Source organism: Mercenaria mercenaria, chromosome 7, assembly GCF_021730395.1.
Source record: "Mercenaria mercenaria strain notata chromosome 7, MADL_Memer_1, whole genome shotgun sequence".
In the NCBI taxonomy this organism is placed as follows: domain Eukaryota; kingdom Metazoa; phylum Mollusca; class Bivalvia; order Venerida; family Veneridae; genus Mercenaria; species Mercenaria mercenaria.
Window position 1 is genome coordinate 39,106,975 of NC_069367.1, and position 16,703 is coordinate 39,123,677.

At 36.2% G+C, this 16,703-nt stretch overlaps 1 protein-coding gene across 4 annotated transcripts in view; it reads left to right on the forward strand.

The window, feature by feature from the left end:
* Nucleotides 1-2,842: 2,842 nt before the first annotated feature.
* Nucleotides 2,843-16,703, forward strand: part of LOC123554341 (disks large homolog 2-like) — a 179,997-nt gene continuing 166,136 nt past the window's right edge. For all 4 annotated transcript variants that reach the window (XM_053548156.1, XM_053548159.1, XM_053548157.1 and 1 more), the window contains exons 1-2: nt 2,843-3,081; nt 15,298-15,429. In XM_053548156.1, the coding sequence (XP_053404131.1) occupies nt 3,036-3,081; nt 15,298-15,429 (178 nt within the window). In that variant the 5' untranslated portion in view covers nt 2,843-3,035. The remainder of the gene's footprint in view (nt 3,082-15,297; nt 15,430-16,703) is intronic.

Sequence of the window (16,703 nt, forward strand, 5' to 3'; positions counted from 1 at the left end):
AAAGAACACAATCCCTCTCACACTGATACAAATATAGCAGTGTGTATGTTGACATGATTTAAAATTTTGTACTTTATTATGTCTCCCACCACACAGTGGTGTGGGAAACATATTGATTTACTCCAGTCTGTGTGTGCGTGTGCGTGTGCGTGTGCGTGTGCGTGTGCGTGTGTGTCTGTGTCTGTGTCTGTCACAAAGCTTGTCCGCACTCTAAGTCGAACATTTCTCATCCGATTTTCACCAAACTTAAACAAAATGTGTTTGACCATAAGACCTCGGCCAAGTTCGATAACTAGCCAAATCGGTCCAGGCGTCTTGGAGTTATGGCCCTTGAATTACCAAAAATCGGCCTTTTTACTCTTTTCCGCACTCTAAGTCGAACATTTCTCATCCAATCTTCACCAAACTTGAACAAAATGTGTTTGACTATAAGACCTCGGCCAAGTTCGATAACTAGCCAAATCGGTCCAGGCATTTTGGAGTTATGGCCCTTGAATTACCAAAAATCAGCCTTTTTACTCTTGTCCGCACTCTAAGTCGAACATTTCTCATCCAATCTTCACCAAACTTGAACAAAATGTGTTTGACTATAAGACCTCGGCCAAGTTCGATAACTAGCCAAATCGGTCCAGGCATTTTGGAGTTATGGCCCTTGAATTACCAAAAATCAGCCTTTTTACTCTTGTCCGCACTCTAAGTCGAACATTTCCTATCCAATCTTCACCAAACTTGAACAAAATGTGTTTGACTATAAGACCTCGACCAAGTTCGATAACTAGCCAAATCGGTCCAGGCATTTTAGAGTTACGGCCCTTGAATTATCGAAAAATCAGCCTTTTTACTCTTGTCCGCACTCTAAGTCGAACATTTCTCATCCGATCTTCACCATACTTGAACAAAATGTGTTTGACCATGAGACCTCGGCCAAGTTCGATAACTAGCCAAATCGGTCCAGGCGTTTTGGAGCTACGGCCCTTGAATTACCGAAAAATCCGACATTTTACTTTTATCCGCTCTTATAGTCGAACATTTCCCATCCGATCTTCACCAAACTTGAAGAAAATGTGTTTGGCCATAAGACCTTAGCCAAGTTCGATAACTAGCCAAATCCGTCAAGGCACTTTTGATTTATGGCCCTTGAATTACTGATTGGATCCACTCATCCAGACCATCTAATTGGATCCACTCGTCTAAACCATCTAGAGAAACTAGACGTTTTTCATAGAGGCAGTTGTGGGAGACATTCACTTTTCTCAAAAGCATATCTAGTTAATTCTGGTTTTATCTTCAAGTTCAAGAGATTTTGTAAATCACTGTCCATGTTTGCAGATGTTAATATACTTAGATAAAAGCAAGCGATGGCAAGAACAATTGTAGTTGTTAAGGGCTAACGTTAATCATTTGCAGGAACAAAATAGGAAACTGAATAAGACATGCGCAGTGACAGACAATCACTACTTGTATAAATTCTCTTTTTCTTTTTTCTTTTTCCAACAACACTAGTCTTCGGTACTGGTCGGTCCCGATGTCTGAAATCTGACATTTCGGTGATAGAGAATTCATAGAAACGGCAACAGTCTGGCAATAAAATCTTCACCTGATCGGACGGTGCTGGCGAGACTATAATATCCGTATATCCTTTAACATGTATATTTCAGCGTCAGAGTGTGTTCGAATATCGAGTGTCATGACCTGGATTTAGATTAGGATTCTAAAACTCTCGATGCCGACGTCGCATTACGATTTGATCTGTGAAAAAGGAACGTTAACGGAACGAAAGCATAATCGAAATTTCTTATGATGACGAGACGAAAAATCGAAAATATTTGCATTGCAAATCGTAATCTACTCGGTGTTTCATGGCAATTTCGAAATATCTATTCTGTCAATCAAAGGAGTATAATTTATTTTTATAGCTATTTGTTTTTTTAGCTCTTTGTGTCAATATATTAGAATGAACTGACTTTAAGCAAACTGTTTTAGATAAAGTTTTTAAACCAAGCCGAAATGCCTAATATCAGCCACGTTTCTACGCCTGTACAACGCCACTGGGTGAAAGTGGCCGAAATTTACATCCTCGCTAATTATTATCAAATAAATATTGTTACAATATGATAATAATGCCATCTTATCATCCACATATATAACACAGGTCTATGTATAGCATATTTTCTATAGATAATAAAACACTTTTTTTTTCATTTTCTTGTAGAAATAAATGAATGTATATCAAAATCCCCTTGATCAAAATCCCCTCCACTGAAAAATGACTGGGTGTTACAAAATCCCCTTCGCACATTTGCAGGAGGTATCATTATCCCCTCTGTGGTTAACATTATAGATATATAGATATCAGTTCTCCAAATTATATTATGTTTGCTAAAGGCATTGTATTTACGTGCTTTATGCAATAGACTTTTAAGATGTATATAGTTGTATTTGAACTTGATGAAATAAGTAAAAATCACAGAGGGGATTATGATACCCCCTGCAAAAGTATGAAGGGGATTTTGTAACACCCTGTCATTTTTCAGTGTAGGGGATTTTGATCAAGGGGATTTTGATTGTACAGTGCCTCTTAATTCAAAATTTACCGCCAGGTGTCAATAGTTTTGAGGCACACCTGTATAAAGGGAGCGGTTTATATTTAGAATGAATTTAAATACCAGTGCACAGAAAGCAACCATGTTTCAATTTTATATATAATCAATATAATTTTAGTATTTGGTTATCTATATCATACTATTTTAATCTTGTGACAGTAATATTGTTTGAAATTTGTTTTTCAAACATTTTAAATAGCTTGTCCCTAGTCACGTGACCTAATCTATTTTGCCGTTCGCCATATTGAAATGAAATTTCGGATGGCCTACTTTTCTGGCTAAGTTTTAAAATATTATGCTGAACATTTTAAATTTATTTACTTTGCATTTGTGTGAGAAGACATTTTGTTGAAGAAATACGTTTAGTTTTCTGCACGACAACTTTAAAGTTATCTGTGCAGCTGAACTAAAAAAGTGGGTGTGAACTTTCGCATGCAAATTATCTCGGAAATTTCAAGAATGCCAGTGAGAAAACAAGGTATGTCGCCGCACATATACACGTTTCGTAACCTGAAGCATATATATTTATAATGATAAAATGATATTTGATGTCAAATATGTAGGTATAGCCAAAATTGTAAGATTAGAGGTAAAACTTACGGGAGAAATCGGTTCGTCCCGTGACACTTCGTACCCACTAAAAATGACTCATAATTTTATTTTAAACTTTATTTTCCTCTGTGTTTAATAGTAACTTTGAGTTCATATTGATGGGAAGAATAGAACTATGCTTTAATGATTTAAAACTTATAAAGGTACTCAAGAGTTGTCAAGGGACAGTCTGCTTCCTATGGTATTCTCGATATCGACATTATGGATAAACGTCCGTTCCTGGTTTTACGGTGAGGGGGGTATCAGCCATTACGCTACATGGCGGTAGTGTTTAGATTATCATTTTTTCAAGTTTTAAACAAAGAAAATGAATAAAAAAGTATTGCAGATTATCGTTAAACATTGTTGTAATTAAGATGTAGCAAAAATATCCTCAAAGTTTACTTTATTTTGAAATTTTATCTTTTATTCTACACAGCCACTTCCGTGGCTCGATACCGAAGGTGTGAAATTATTCGCATTTTTCAAAGTAAAAAATTATTTTTACTCAAAAATAGTAGAATAGTATTTCCATTTCCTAAATCCTTACCTTTTGGCAAAAATAATCGCTGATATTGTACACGGTCTTTATATCGGTTAATCTCGCCAACCCCCCTGACCCTATTTACGGTAATACCGGAAAATGGGATTTATCCTTAATGTCAATATGGTCAATAATTTGTGCATCATTTTCTTACACATTATCACATTTATTAACAGATTGTGGGTTAACTGCCCTGCAGATTGTGGCTTTAAATGCCCCTGTGAACAATATAGACAAATGTAGACTAACCAACAGTGTTATGGGGTGACCGAGCGTTGTCTATAAAGGACCAATGTAGTCCAAATAATTGTACTCGAGAATTGAATATCGTTATATATTTTTGATTTGTCGATGTCCGCCTCCTCTAGGTAGACAACATAAAATATCAAAATATAAAATCGATCTACTCAAGGTCTCATTATTTAGACTAGGACCAAGGGGCATCCAGTAGGCTTTCGATGGTTCTATCCATGTGCCCACTCATGCAGCTCATGATGAAATTCTGAACGGAGGGTCACCTGGGGTCTTCCTCCACCATCAAAGCTGGAAAGTTACCTTATGAATTGTGTCAGTGACTCGGTGCAACGTTAATACCAACAAAAACATAAAAATCAAGGACCCAGTTACTTGTAAATATTGCACTATCAATTGTATTCAATATAGCAGCTTATCATGTCAAATCAAGTAAATAAGAAACACAAGTTCTAGTGAGCTTTTGATCCCAACTTACATATATATGAATCACAAATAAATAACAATGACACACATATAAGGTAAATAAATAAACACCTTTATACACGCAAAAAAATGTTTACGAACTAGTATCCGGACAGGACCAGTTTCTGGACAAAGCAATAACTGCTTTATTTAGTCATTATTCATTCAATGGTTTCATCTGGATCATTTGGATTTGTTTTTGTGTGGATGAAAATCACTGTTTCACAGGACTGTATTTACATTTTTTGTGATGATGCTGCCCTGTGTTTACAAAACAACCCCTTTGTGAAGTAATCAAGTATTGGTAAAACTTGATGACATGGTGGTAACACTTGATGACATTTTCATATCTTTCCTATGAATTAAGCTATTGTAAATCAGGCCTTTTAAGGGAGACATGTCACATTTATTAGACTGTAAATTTTATGTATGTTTTATTTTGTGGCACTATTCATTCTGTGTGAAAAAAAACATCTACAAAAAAATATGAAATTAGTGTCCATTTCAGCTACAGGGCCCCCTCTGCCATTTGCCAATGTAGCCAGATTTTATGCTACAAATTCAATGAACTGGCTACAGATTTTTTAAAGTGGCTACAATAATTTTATTGAAATGTGGCCAAATTTCATCAATTCAAATTCATTTTGGCACTTTCTTTCAAAAAGAGGCTACAACTTTATAAGGCCCAGCGGAGGCCCTGAGCTAAAACAGCGATCATCAGCTCTGCATTATTCAAAACAGTTGCTTTGAAATTTTTTCTTTATCTTATTGTTATGTGTGTTCATAATGTTTTGTCAACATTTAGTCATAATCAAAACTTCTATATATATAGAATTTTTACTTAATTGAAATGCAGTTTAGAACCTTGGAAATAGGTTATTATTATAATAGCATTATTAAATGAGTGAGGCTAAAAATTGAAATATATTAATTCTGACATCTTTTGTAGAATTTGAAAACAACGTGATGCACAGGGGTTAATGCACTTTTATATAGCATTATGCATGTACAATATTTTTAACGTGTTGAGGTACCAAGTGGGGGAGAAAGAATTTAACTGTATATTTTATTTATGCTGATGACATCAGGAGTTACTTTTAAAGGCACTGACCTCCAGATTGTACGACAATAAAGAATGTTTTTTTTAGATAACTGAAAGTTATTGCTATATTTGTTACGAAGGCCTTGAAACTTCGTTACAGACAGATTAGGCATAAAAAAAAAATATGTTTGTTTCCTGTAACATGCTGAAAAAAATGGGGGTCGGTAGGTAGGGTATTTTTTTTTTTTTTTTAATTTTTTTTTTAGTAGGTGTCAGAACATTTCAGTGTTTAGTAACCTTATTATCGCCAATTAACTGCCTAATCAGGTCTCAACCTTAACTTTCTTCAGCAGTTGCCAGCAGGTTCACCAACTGCTAAAATCTAGTAGACCTGCTCAGACTTTAGTGGACCTCCAATTCTATCTCATAAATTGTGATGCTGTAGACGTCATAACTTCATATGACTCAAAGAAACAGGACTTATTTCTAAATAATTAAAAATGGAAGACTGTAGCAATCTGTTATCCCGAAAAATAATTATTTTGAAAAGTGTCCCAAAATATGGACACAGTCAGCACCAGTGTTGAAAGTGAAAAAAAAACATCAACAATTATCGGTAATCATTCTGATGATAAACTAAGTAATTGACCTCGTTTTCATCATCAATTAACACCCCCTCAAAGAGCTAAAAGAAGTGTGTCGGTTATTGTGGCATCTGCAGTGGAGATCAAAGCGGTATAGTTTCCACGAGATTGTCATTGCAATACGTCATGTTTTCGCGCCATGTGACACATCACTGTCTGATCGTACTTTCTCGATTCCTTTAATTGTTGAGAAGAAATCAGTAAAAAAGTTTTTTCTTTAATTTTTAGCTCACCTGTCACAAAGTGACAAGGTGAGCTTTTGTGATCGCGCGGTGTCCGTCGTCCGTGCGTGCGTGCGTCCGTCCGTAAACTTTTGCTTGTGACCACTCTAGAGGTCACATTTTTTGTGGGATCTTTATGAAAGTTGGTCAGAATGTTCATCTTGATGATATCTAGGTCAAGTTCGAAACTGGGTCACGTGCCATCAAAAACTAGGTCAGTAGGTCTAAAAATAGAAAAACCTTGTGACCTCTCTAGAGGCCATATATTTCACAAGATCTTCATGGAAATTGGTCAGAATGTTCACCTTGATGATATCTAGGTCAAGTTCGAAATTGGGTCACGTGCTGTCAAAAACTAGGTCAGTAGGTCTAAAAATAGAAAAACCTTGTGACCTCTCTAGAGGCCATATATTTCACAAGATCTTCATGAAAATTGGTCAGAACGTTCACCTTGATGATATCTAGGTCAAGTTCGAAACTGGGTCATGTGCCATCAAAAACTAGGTCAGTAGGTCAGATAATAGAAAAACCTTGTGACCTCTCTAAAGGCCATATTTTTCATGGGATCTGTATGAAAGTTGGTCTGAATGTTCATCTTGATGATATCTAGGTCAAGTTCGAAACTGGGTCACGTGGGGTCAAAAACTAGGTCAGTAGGTCTAAAAATAGAAAAACCTTGTGACCTCCCTAAAGGCCATATATTTCATGAGATCTTCATCAAAATTGGTTAGAATGTTCACCTTGATGATATCTAGGTCAAGTTCGAAAATGGGTCACGTGCCATTAAAAACTAGGTCAGTAGGTCAAATAATAGAAAAACCTTGTGACCTCTCTAGAGGCCATATTTTTCAATGGATCTTCATGAAAATTGCTCTGAATGTTCACCTTGATGATATCTAGGTCAGTTTCGAAACTGGGTCACGTGCGGTCAAAAACTAGGCCAGTAGATATAAAAGTAGAAAAACCTTGTGACCTCTCTAGAGGCCATATTTTTCATGAGATCTTCTTGAAAATTAGTGAGAATGTTCACCTTGATGATATCTAGATAAAATTCAAAACAGGGTCACATACCTTCGAAAACTAGGTCAATAGGTCAGATAATAGAAAAACCTTGTGACCTCTCTAGAGACCATATTTTTCAATGGATCTTCATGAAAATTGGACAGAATTTTTATCTTGATAATATCTAGGTCAAGTTGAAAACTGGGTCACTTGAGCTCAATAACTAGGTCACTATGTCAAATAGTAGAAAAAACGATGTCATACTCAAAACTAGGTCATGTAGGAAGAGGTGAGCGATTCAGGACCATCATGGTCCTCTTGTTTTAAAAGCGAATGTGCAATATCCCGAATAAACTGACGTGTAAATGTGTCAGATCGTGAACGATACTGACCTATTTGCCTTAAGAAATTTACATTATTGTTTGAGAAGAATATCTAACAAAGTGTTGCGTCAAAAAATATATGTACGAAGACTCATTTAAAACTTATTAAAAATCGCAACGACATCATACTGCCTCATTTTAAAACCACATTTCTATTTACGTTCATGAGGTCACGTAACCTATTCTGCCGTGCTAACAGAAATCTGTTTGCCAAAAAAATCGTTTTAACTCCATGTATTTAAATTGCTGCCGCTTTTTCATTATTTAAGATTTTTAATTGTGTTTTTTGTACTTTCTGGTCAAAAGTCTGAATTTTATTACCATAGTATGTACCGTTTATTTACTTTAAAAAGGAAATAAATAATCAAGATCGCGCTGTTTGAAATTTTACAAAACATTATATGAAAATTTGATCGTTTAAAAGAATTTTGCCTACATTCCTGTCGATATCTTATTAAAATTGTTATAGAATTCAAACTGTATTAGTTCTCAAGCGGTGTTGAATATCTGAAGCGAATATATTAAAAAATGAATGCACTACGCGCGTTTTTTGTGTCAAAAGTAACTGCGATGTAAATTAAGTATTACGCAGGGCGCACGTGCTTGTGGAATGGAAAATTACCAGCATGACGTTTTGATATTTTTACGATTCGCGGGTAAATTCCAGTCATCCAGGTAATTTTTGCCTGATGTAATTACTCAATTGGTAAAGTTACCACGTAAAAACCACTCACCCGATCGGTGGAGTAGTTCATTCGTGCTATCCTGACTTTGGGCCATATTCATAGTCGCCACTCAAACTCACACTTGACTCAAACTTGGGTAAGTATCACTCAAGTAGGCCTCGAGTAGACCTTGCGGGAGTGTGAGTGGAAGTCGAATGTCATATTCATAAATCCCACTCAATCTTAACTTTCGGAAGGGTAACTCAAGTATTGGTTTCATTGTACACAATATATTTATAGGATTATAACGGTATATATGACAATAACATCAAAGGTATGCAAAAGTGTTAATCGTTATTTTGCAGATCTATTTGCCAAGTCGGAATTGTCGTTTTATTGCCTGTCTGAATGTTTGTCCGTCCGTCTATTTGTTTTATATAACGTATTAATATTAGTATTATTAGTCATGTTAGTAGAATAAAATTTATACTTAAAATACATGAGTTTTTTTCCTGCTGTATTGAGATTTTATTACAACTGAATAATACTCGTGCCTTTAACTGTTGGTGTTTCCGAAAGCCATTCCACGTAAATTCCAATCATTACATATATATCATTTGTGAAATAAATGTTTTCGAATGAGATTTGGTGAATATTGTTTTTTTAATGACACATTAAGTCGGAGGGAAATATTTATATTTTTCAGTATGAATTTTCAGATATCTAGGCTTGTAAATATTTGTTACTAGGACGTGTGTTTTTTTTTTTTTTGGATTGACTGATGAATTTGCCACCAGCATGGATCCAGACCAGCCTGCGCATCGGCGCAGTCAGGTCATGATCCATGCGGTTCGCTAATAGTTCCTCTATTCTCAGCATAGATCCTGACCAGACAGCAAACGTACTATGTTGGTTTTCTCATGGCGCGGCTCATATCTTTTATAAAATAAATGTTTCCGTAATGATGGGTTCTTCATGACATTAAATTGTTATATTTTTTCAGTATGAATTATTGAAGAAGAAAAAATAACCGATATCTAGGGTTGTGAAATGTAAATATTAGTTACTAAGACGTGTGTTTCAGAGAGTGACTGATGAGCCCCGTCAGACTAGGTTTAGTAGATGTATATTTGATTTCCTGTATCTATTTATTTTATTTGCAGACCGTGACTGAAAATTGGTTGACAGTCGGTCTACCCAACTTTTGATAGTGGACCTGCCGATTTTGGTGGCGTCGGTCCAACGGTCCACCGCTAAGGTCGAGGCCTGTATAAATTAAATTACTAATCAAATAAAATTGTTGAAAATTTGCTCCCGCCTTTCAATAACAGATGTTGTTCATACAAGTTTTTTTTCTACAGTGATTCCTTATGTTCAGTAAACATTGTGTAACAGGCAAAGTTCATAGTTTTGCAGACAGACATAGCTTCGGGCCGTTTTTGCCAATTAGAGATTTTCGGGGCCACAATTAATCTTTTGTCGCAAATGGCTCAAGTGCAACCGACAGCGTGACCCCTGAACAAGTGGTACAAACATGATAATAGACTGCTCTTCTACGAATTGTTTATCAATTAACGTTTACACCTTGATCAATAAACACCTTTCATAATGAAGTACTAAATACAAACCGCGAGATAACCACGTGTCAGTCGGCGCGTGGCGTGATTGACATCTGTCAGTAGCTAATTAGTATATGACGCTCCGCCCACTGCCATACTTCCCTTGTGGCGGCGAACAGTATTGAAATTCACCGAGATTTTGATTGACTAGGGCAGAACTTTTGAACTCGATATGCATCAAAGAAATCCTCGATTTTCGCGGGTGAAAACCCGGAACCTCGAGTCTACTGACAAACAGGCTTTTCGCCATGTTGTTTCATGTCGACAGAACCAGGAATGTTCGTGACTATGCGCGACGAGGTCTGGTGCAACTAAATAATCCCTATAATCAATAAAGATATGATCAGAATCTCGAATTTCAGCCCATAAAAAAATTGCGGTCGGCGGTAAAAACTTACGGTCGGTCGGGTTACAGGAAACAAACATATTTTTTTTTTAGGCCTTATAAGTTTAATATGGAAACACATTAGAATTAGTTATTTTTACCAAATATTACATCTAAAATTATAAAGTTTTATATTTGGACTGGTGAGTATGTATTCCTCGGTGACGTTAAGAAGTTGAATATTGCTAGAGCTAACTGGGTATGATTCCTGACTGGGGCGTTTTTAGCTCAACTGTTCAAAGAATAGGTAGCGCTATTGGACTTACTCATTGTGTTGGCGTCTGTGTCTGCATAGGCGTCACAATTTGGTTTTAAACAAGTTTTTGTATGTAAGCTGGTGTCTCAGTAACCACTTATGGGAATGAATTAAAACTTCACACACTTATTTACTGTGATAAAATGACTTACATTGCACAAGTTCCAAAACTCTATTTTGCTTTTTTTATGAAATTATTCCCCTTTTTCAACTTAGAAGTTTTTGGTTAAGCTTTTGTATGTAAGCTGGTATCTCTGGATCCACTAATGTGAATGGATTAAAACTTCACACCTTGTTCACAGTCATGATATGATATGCAGTGCACACAAAATTATGCCCCTTTTTTGACTTGGCAGTTTTTATACGCCCGAAGGGACGTATTATGTTATGACGCTGGTGTCCGTCTGTCCGTCCGTCTGTCTGTCTGTTAGCAATTTCGTGTCCGCTCTGTAACTCTTGGACCCCTTGAAGGATTTCAAGGAAACTTTACACAAATGTTCACCACACCGAGACGATGTGCAGAGCGCATGTTTTGGATGTCTCGCTTCAAGGTCAAGGTCACACTTAGGAGTCAAAGGTCATATCACTTTGTTTCGTGTCCGCTCTGTAACTCTTGAACCCCTTGAAAGATTTCAAAGAAACTTGACACAAATGTTCACCACACCAAGACTACGTGCAGAGCTCATGTTCCGGATGACTTGCTTCAAGGTCAATGTCACACTTAGGGGTCAAAAGTCATGTCAGTTTGTTTCGTGTCTGCTCTGTAACTCTTGAACTGCTGGAAGGATTTCAAAGAAACTTGGCAGAAATGTTCACCACATTGTAACAATGTGCAGAGCGCATGTTCCGGATGACTCGCTTCAAGGTCAAGGTCACACTTAAGGGTCAAAGGTCATATATGACTTTGCTTTGTGTTTATTGCTCTGCATTGCAGTGCTCTTGTTTTTATTTGGCAGATCTCTTTTTTGTACTTACAATAATTATTTTTTTGAATTACTTCCCTTTTATGTTACTATAAATAGCTTATTTTGAAACTTTTTTATTATTGGCCATAGGGAAAAACTGAGACCACTTTTCTGTGGTACAACATGGATGTTACCTCCAATTTTAAGGTGTATTTTTACATACCTGTACCTGATAAGGATTTTTTTGTAGACTTTGAATATTTTTTTTGTTGACTTAGATTTGTTTTTTGAAGTTTTCCTTTTGTTGTTCCAGTCCTTTGGGGCTACAACAGTCAAGTTCTTAAAATTTTGCTCCCATCCTATGATGTAAGCCTTCGGGCGTATATTGCCCCGCTTGGCGGCGCTCTTGTTGGTTAAGTTTTTGTGTGTAAGGCTGATATCTCAGTACCTAGTAATTGAAATGGATTAAAACTTCACACACTTGTCCATTGTCATGAGCTGATATGCATTGTACAGGTTCCATAACTCAGTTTTGCAATTTTACAAAATTATGTCCCTTTTTCAACTTTTGTATTATTTTAATAGACAAGGCCATTGAGTAGTAGAGCCTTGCTGTTCTCCGACAGCTTTTGTTTTACTGAAATGTTATATGTATGATAAAATGGTCATAAATTACATTTAAGTTTGCATACTGTCTTGTGTTTCAAATGTTTATGGTTTGATATACATGTAGATTCTTGGTTGAAAAAAAAAAAATTTTTTTTTGAATTTTACTTTTGAAATAAATTATTGCGAATAAAAACATACTAAATCTATTTGCCATTGGGATTGAGGCCAAATGTCGACCTCAAATTGGTCTGAAGAAAAAAACACTGTCAGCTATTGGTTCCAAGCCAGTACTTTTGGAATTTTGAAATAATATACTATTTGCCATTGGGATTGAGGCCAAATGTCAACCTCAAAAATCGGTCTGAAAAAAAAAAAATAACAACACTGTCAGCTATTGGTTCCCAGCCAGTACATAGGAAATAAGGATTTATATGTTCAGTAGTGATCCAGTAGTGATCGTCTGTATTATCACACTCAGAAGAATGTACAAGGGTCAAACCTCCACTTTTGAGGAACTGATGCAGCATTCTATGGAGGGTAAATTAACTGGCATTTTCACAGAAAAAATGTTAATTTTAAGCATGTTTGTAAACAACTCCACATTGAGCCTTTGAAAGAGGGATTTGATGCTATGATACAAACTTTGCAAACATGTATACATAACCATCAGTTTTAATGAACAAATACATAAGAATTACTGTTAGTTTTACACTCCCCTTTCTCAATGTTTTATATTTAAATCAGTGTACTGATATGAATTTTCAAAAAAGATAAGGAATGTTCTCTGAAACAGTTCAAATTAAAATCCAAAAAGAAAAAGGGAAATTTTCCAGCACTTTCCATGTTTGATATCAAGTTATAATACTGTTGATATGCAAACATATGAATTGGTTTTTGTAAGCTCACCTGTCACATAGTGACAAGGTGAGCTTTTGTGATCACCCTTCGTCCGGCGTCCGTCGTCCGTCGTCAGTCCGTGCGTCCGTGCGTCAACAATTTCTTGTCTGCACGATGGTGGTTTCATTTATGATTTTATTTTAACCAAACTTGCACACAACTTGTATCACCATAAGATCACGGTTCCTTTCTTGAACTGGCCAGATCCCATTATGGGTTCTAGAGTTATGGCCCCTGAAAGGGCCAAAATTAGCTATTTTGACCTTGTCTGCACAATAGAAGCTTTATTTATGATTTGATTTTTACCAAACTGGCACACAACTTGTATCACCATAAGATCTTGGTTCCTTTCTTGAACTGGCCATATCTCATTATGGGTTCCAGAGTTATGGCCCCTGAAAGGGCCAAAATTAGCTATTTTGACCTTGTCTGCACAATAGCAGCTTCATTTATGATTTTATTTTAACCAAACTTGCACACAACTTGTATCACCATAAGATCTTGGTTCCATTCTTGAACTGGCCAGATTCCATTATGGGTTCCAGAGTTATGGCCCCTGAAAGGGCCAGAATTAGCTATTTTGACATTGTCTGCACAATAGCAGCTTCATTTATGATTTGAATTTAATCAAACTTGCACAAAACTTGTGTCACCATAAGATCTTGGTTCTTTTCTTGAACCGGCCAGATCCCTTAATGGGTTCCAGAGTTATGGCCCCTGAAAGGGCCAAAATTAGCTATTTTGACCTTGTCTGCACAATAGCAGCTTCATTTATAATTTGATTTTAACCAAACTTGCACACAACTTGTATCACCACAAGATCTTGCTTCCTTTCTTGAACTGGCCAGATTCCATCATGGGTTCCAGAGTTATGGCCCCTTAAAGGTCCAAAATTGGCTATTTTGGCTTTTGCAGCCATATAGAGACTTCATTTATGGTTTTATTTGATACAAACTTCCAAAATATCTTAAACAACAATAAATCTTGGATTCCATGACAAATCAGATCCAGTCGTAGGTTCCAGAGTTATTTTATATCTGATTACCTCCCCTGATTGTAATCAAAATGGATTTATATCAGTAAGTACTTATAGGACTTATTTGAAATTTCATTATTGTTATGAGTTGGACTGAGACAATCAGGGTAGATAACTATGGACTGATTTTATGTCAAATTACCTCCCTTTATTTCAAATTAAAATGGGTATATCTCCATAACTAATGAAGATACTGATCTGAAATTTCATTTATGTCAGCAGATTTATTTGGCAGATCCTTCTTTTGTTCACTTACAATATATTTTTTTTTTATTACTTCCCTTTTACGTTACTATAAATGGCTTATTTTTAGTAACTTTTTTATTATTGGCCGTAGGGAAAAACCGAGACCACTTTTCTGTGGTACAACATGGATGATACCTCCAATTTTTAGGTGTATTTTGACATATCTATACCTTGTAAGAATTTTTTTTTCTTTTTGGTTAAATTTCTTCCCTTTGTTGTTCCTGTCCTTTGGACTGAGATATCTTTTCTGAGGACCTTTTTGTCCTCAAGTGCAATGATAACAGGCGTGCGATATAGGGCCATCATGGCCCTCTTGTTTCACATGTAGTGTGGTATAATGGTCCTGCCAGTAAAAGACAAGTTTTCTAAGCGTGTTCAGCTTGGAATCTGACATTACTATTGTTTTAGTCAATAAGAGTCAATGACTCGTTTATTGTACTAGTGTACAGTGTATCTATATATCAATACTTAAAGTGAATGACCGCTCTACTTATATCAATAAATTACACTCATATATTTTTTCATCAAGTTCTTGAAGAGTTGTCTAGTTGACAGGACTCCATTTCTCATGTCTTGAGTATTGAACCTTTTAATGATCCGTGTTAATAAAGAAGACATCACAGATATTTTTTGGCTAAAAGATTTCTTAAACAAACAGATAATTTTTTTCCCATCAGTGTTTACTCTATAGGGTTAACACAATCAAAGTACTGTTATTGTTTGATAACCTGAAATCATTAATATTTCTGGCAGACTGATATTTGTAGATTTCTTGCTTGTGTCAATCCACGAAATGAAATCATGATGAGTAAGCAAAATTTCTATTTTTTTTTATCCCAATGAAACAGCCAAGTTGGGCAAAACTACAAAATTTTATACCCACAAAATTAGAACATTTCACAGTATATTATCAATACGTGTTATAATTTCAGATGCCCACAGGGCTCTTGAGCTGTTGGAAGACTACCACACACGGTTAAACAAGCCCCAGGACAAACCCCTGAAGAATGCTATTGAAAGAGTCATCAGAATATTCAAGAGTAGACTGTTTCAAGCACTGTTAGGTGAGTATTTTCTTTTTTTATAGCAATATTTTCCTTATAAAGAGACATTTAGCATTTACTTCGATATATAGATGACCCACTTCTTTTGAAACAAAGCAGTAGAAAAGCTACATATTTGTAAGCTACGTGTTAGTATGAAGGGGGAAGACTAAGTGATACCCAAATTTTACCAGTTGTTTTATGAAGTATGATTTAAAACTATATAAGATAATGTTTTGTATGAATGAAGTGTTTTTATTTTAGGCTCGCTAACTATTCAAGTAGCTGTTCAGTTTGTAAATCAGGTGAAGGACTCAGTCTGATAACATCTGAGCCATGCCATGAGAAAACCAACATAGTGGGTTTGCGACCAGCATGGATCCAGACCAGCCTGCACATCTGCGCAGTCTGGTCAGGCTCCATGCTGTTCGCTTTTAAAGCCTATTGGAATTAGAGAAACTGTTAGCGAACAGCATGGATCCTGACCAGACTGCGCGGATGCGCAGGCTGGTCTGGATCCATGCTGGTCGCATACCCACTATGTTGGTTTTCCCATGGCATGGCTCATCTAAGTTTTTGATTTTTGTAAGAAAAGTAATAATGTTGTTTATAGGGGATCACTAAGTGAAGCGCATTAAAAATTCTTAATGTGCACCTTGAAAAATTGACCTGTAAAATTGAAAAAATGCTATACCAAGAGAAACCTTTAGAAATGGTCTGTATTGGCCCTTGGTGGAAAAATTCTGCTGGAAAGTCCTTCCTGGCTGAGTTTAAGAATTAAACATTCTTGCATGTAACTTCTTATCACCTGCAAAAGTAGGGATATAGTTCGTGTCCTTAACCGCCTCAGTAGCTTAGTAGTAGAGTGCTTGTTTTGAGTGCAGGAGGTCATGGGTTTGATCCCTGGCCGTGTCATACCTTAAAAAATGTAGTAACTTTCTTGCTTTATGCTAGGACTGGTCAGCCCGGTGTCAGTATAATGTGACTGGGTGGGGTATCATGTCACATGCCTACAGTGTGATATTCCAACAAGGCAGCACTATAAAGTTGGGCATTGTGCTCACTGCTACATGACACTGTTGTTTATATGACTGAAAAATTGTTGACGTTAAACCAAACACACACAATCATGCACACAGTTTGTGCCTATCCATACATCTGTCGGTCAGGACTTCTGCAGCAGTATCTTGCTAGGTGTCTTGCTAACTGTAGATGACAGTGAATTGATATTTGGTCTGTGTTCATTGACTCATACACCTTGCAGTTCATTTGAAATTTTCAGTGAATTAGTGTAA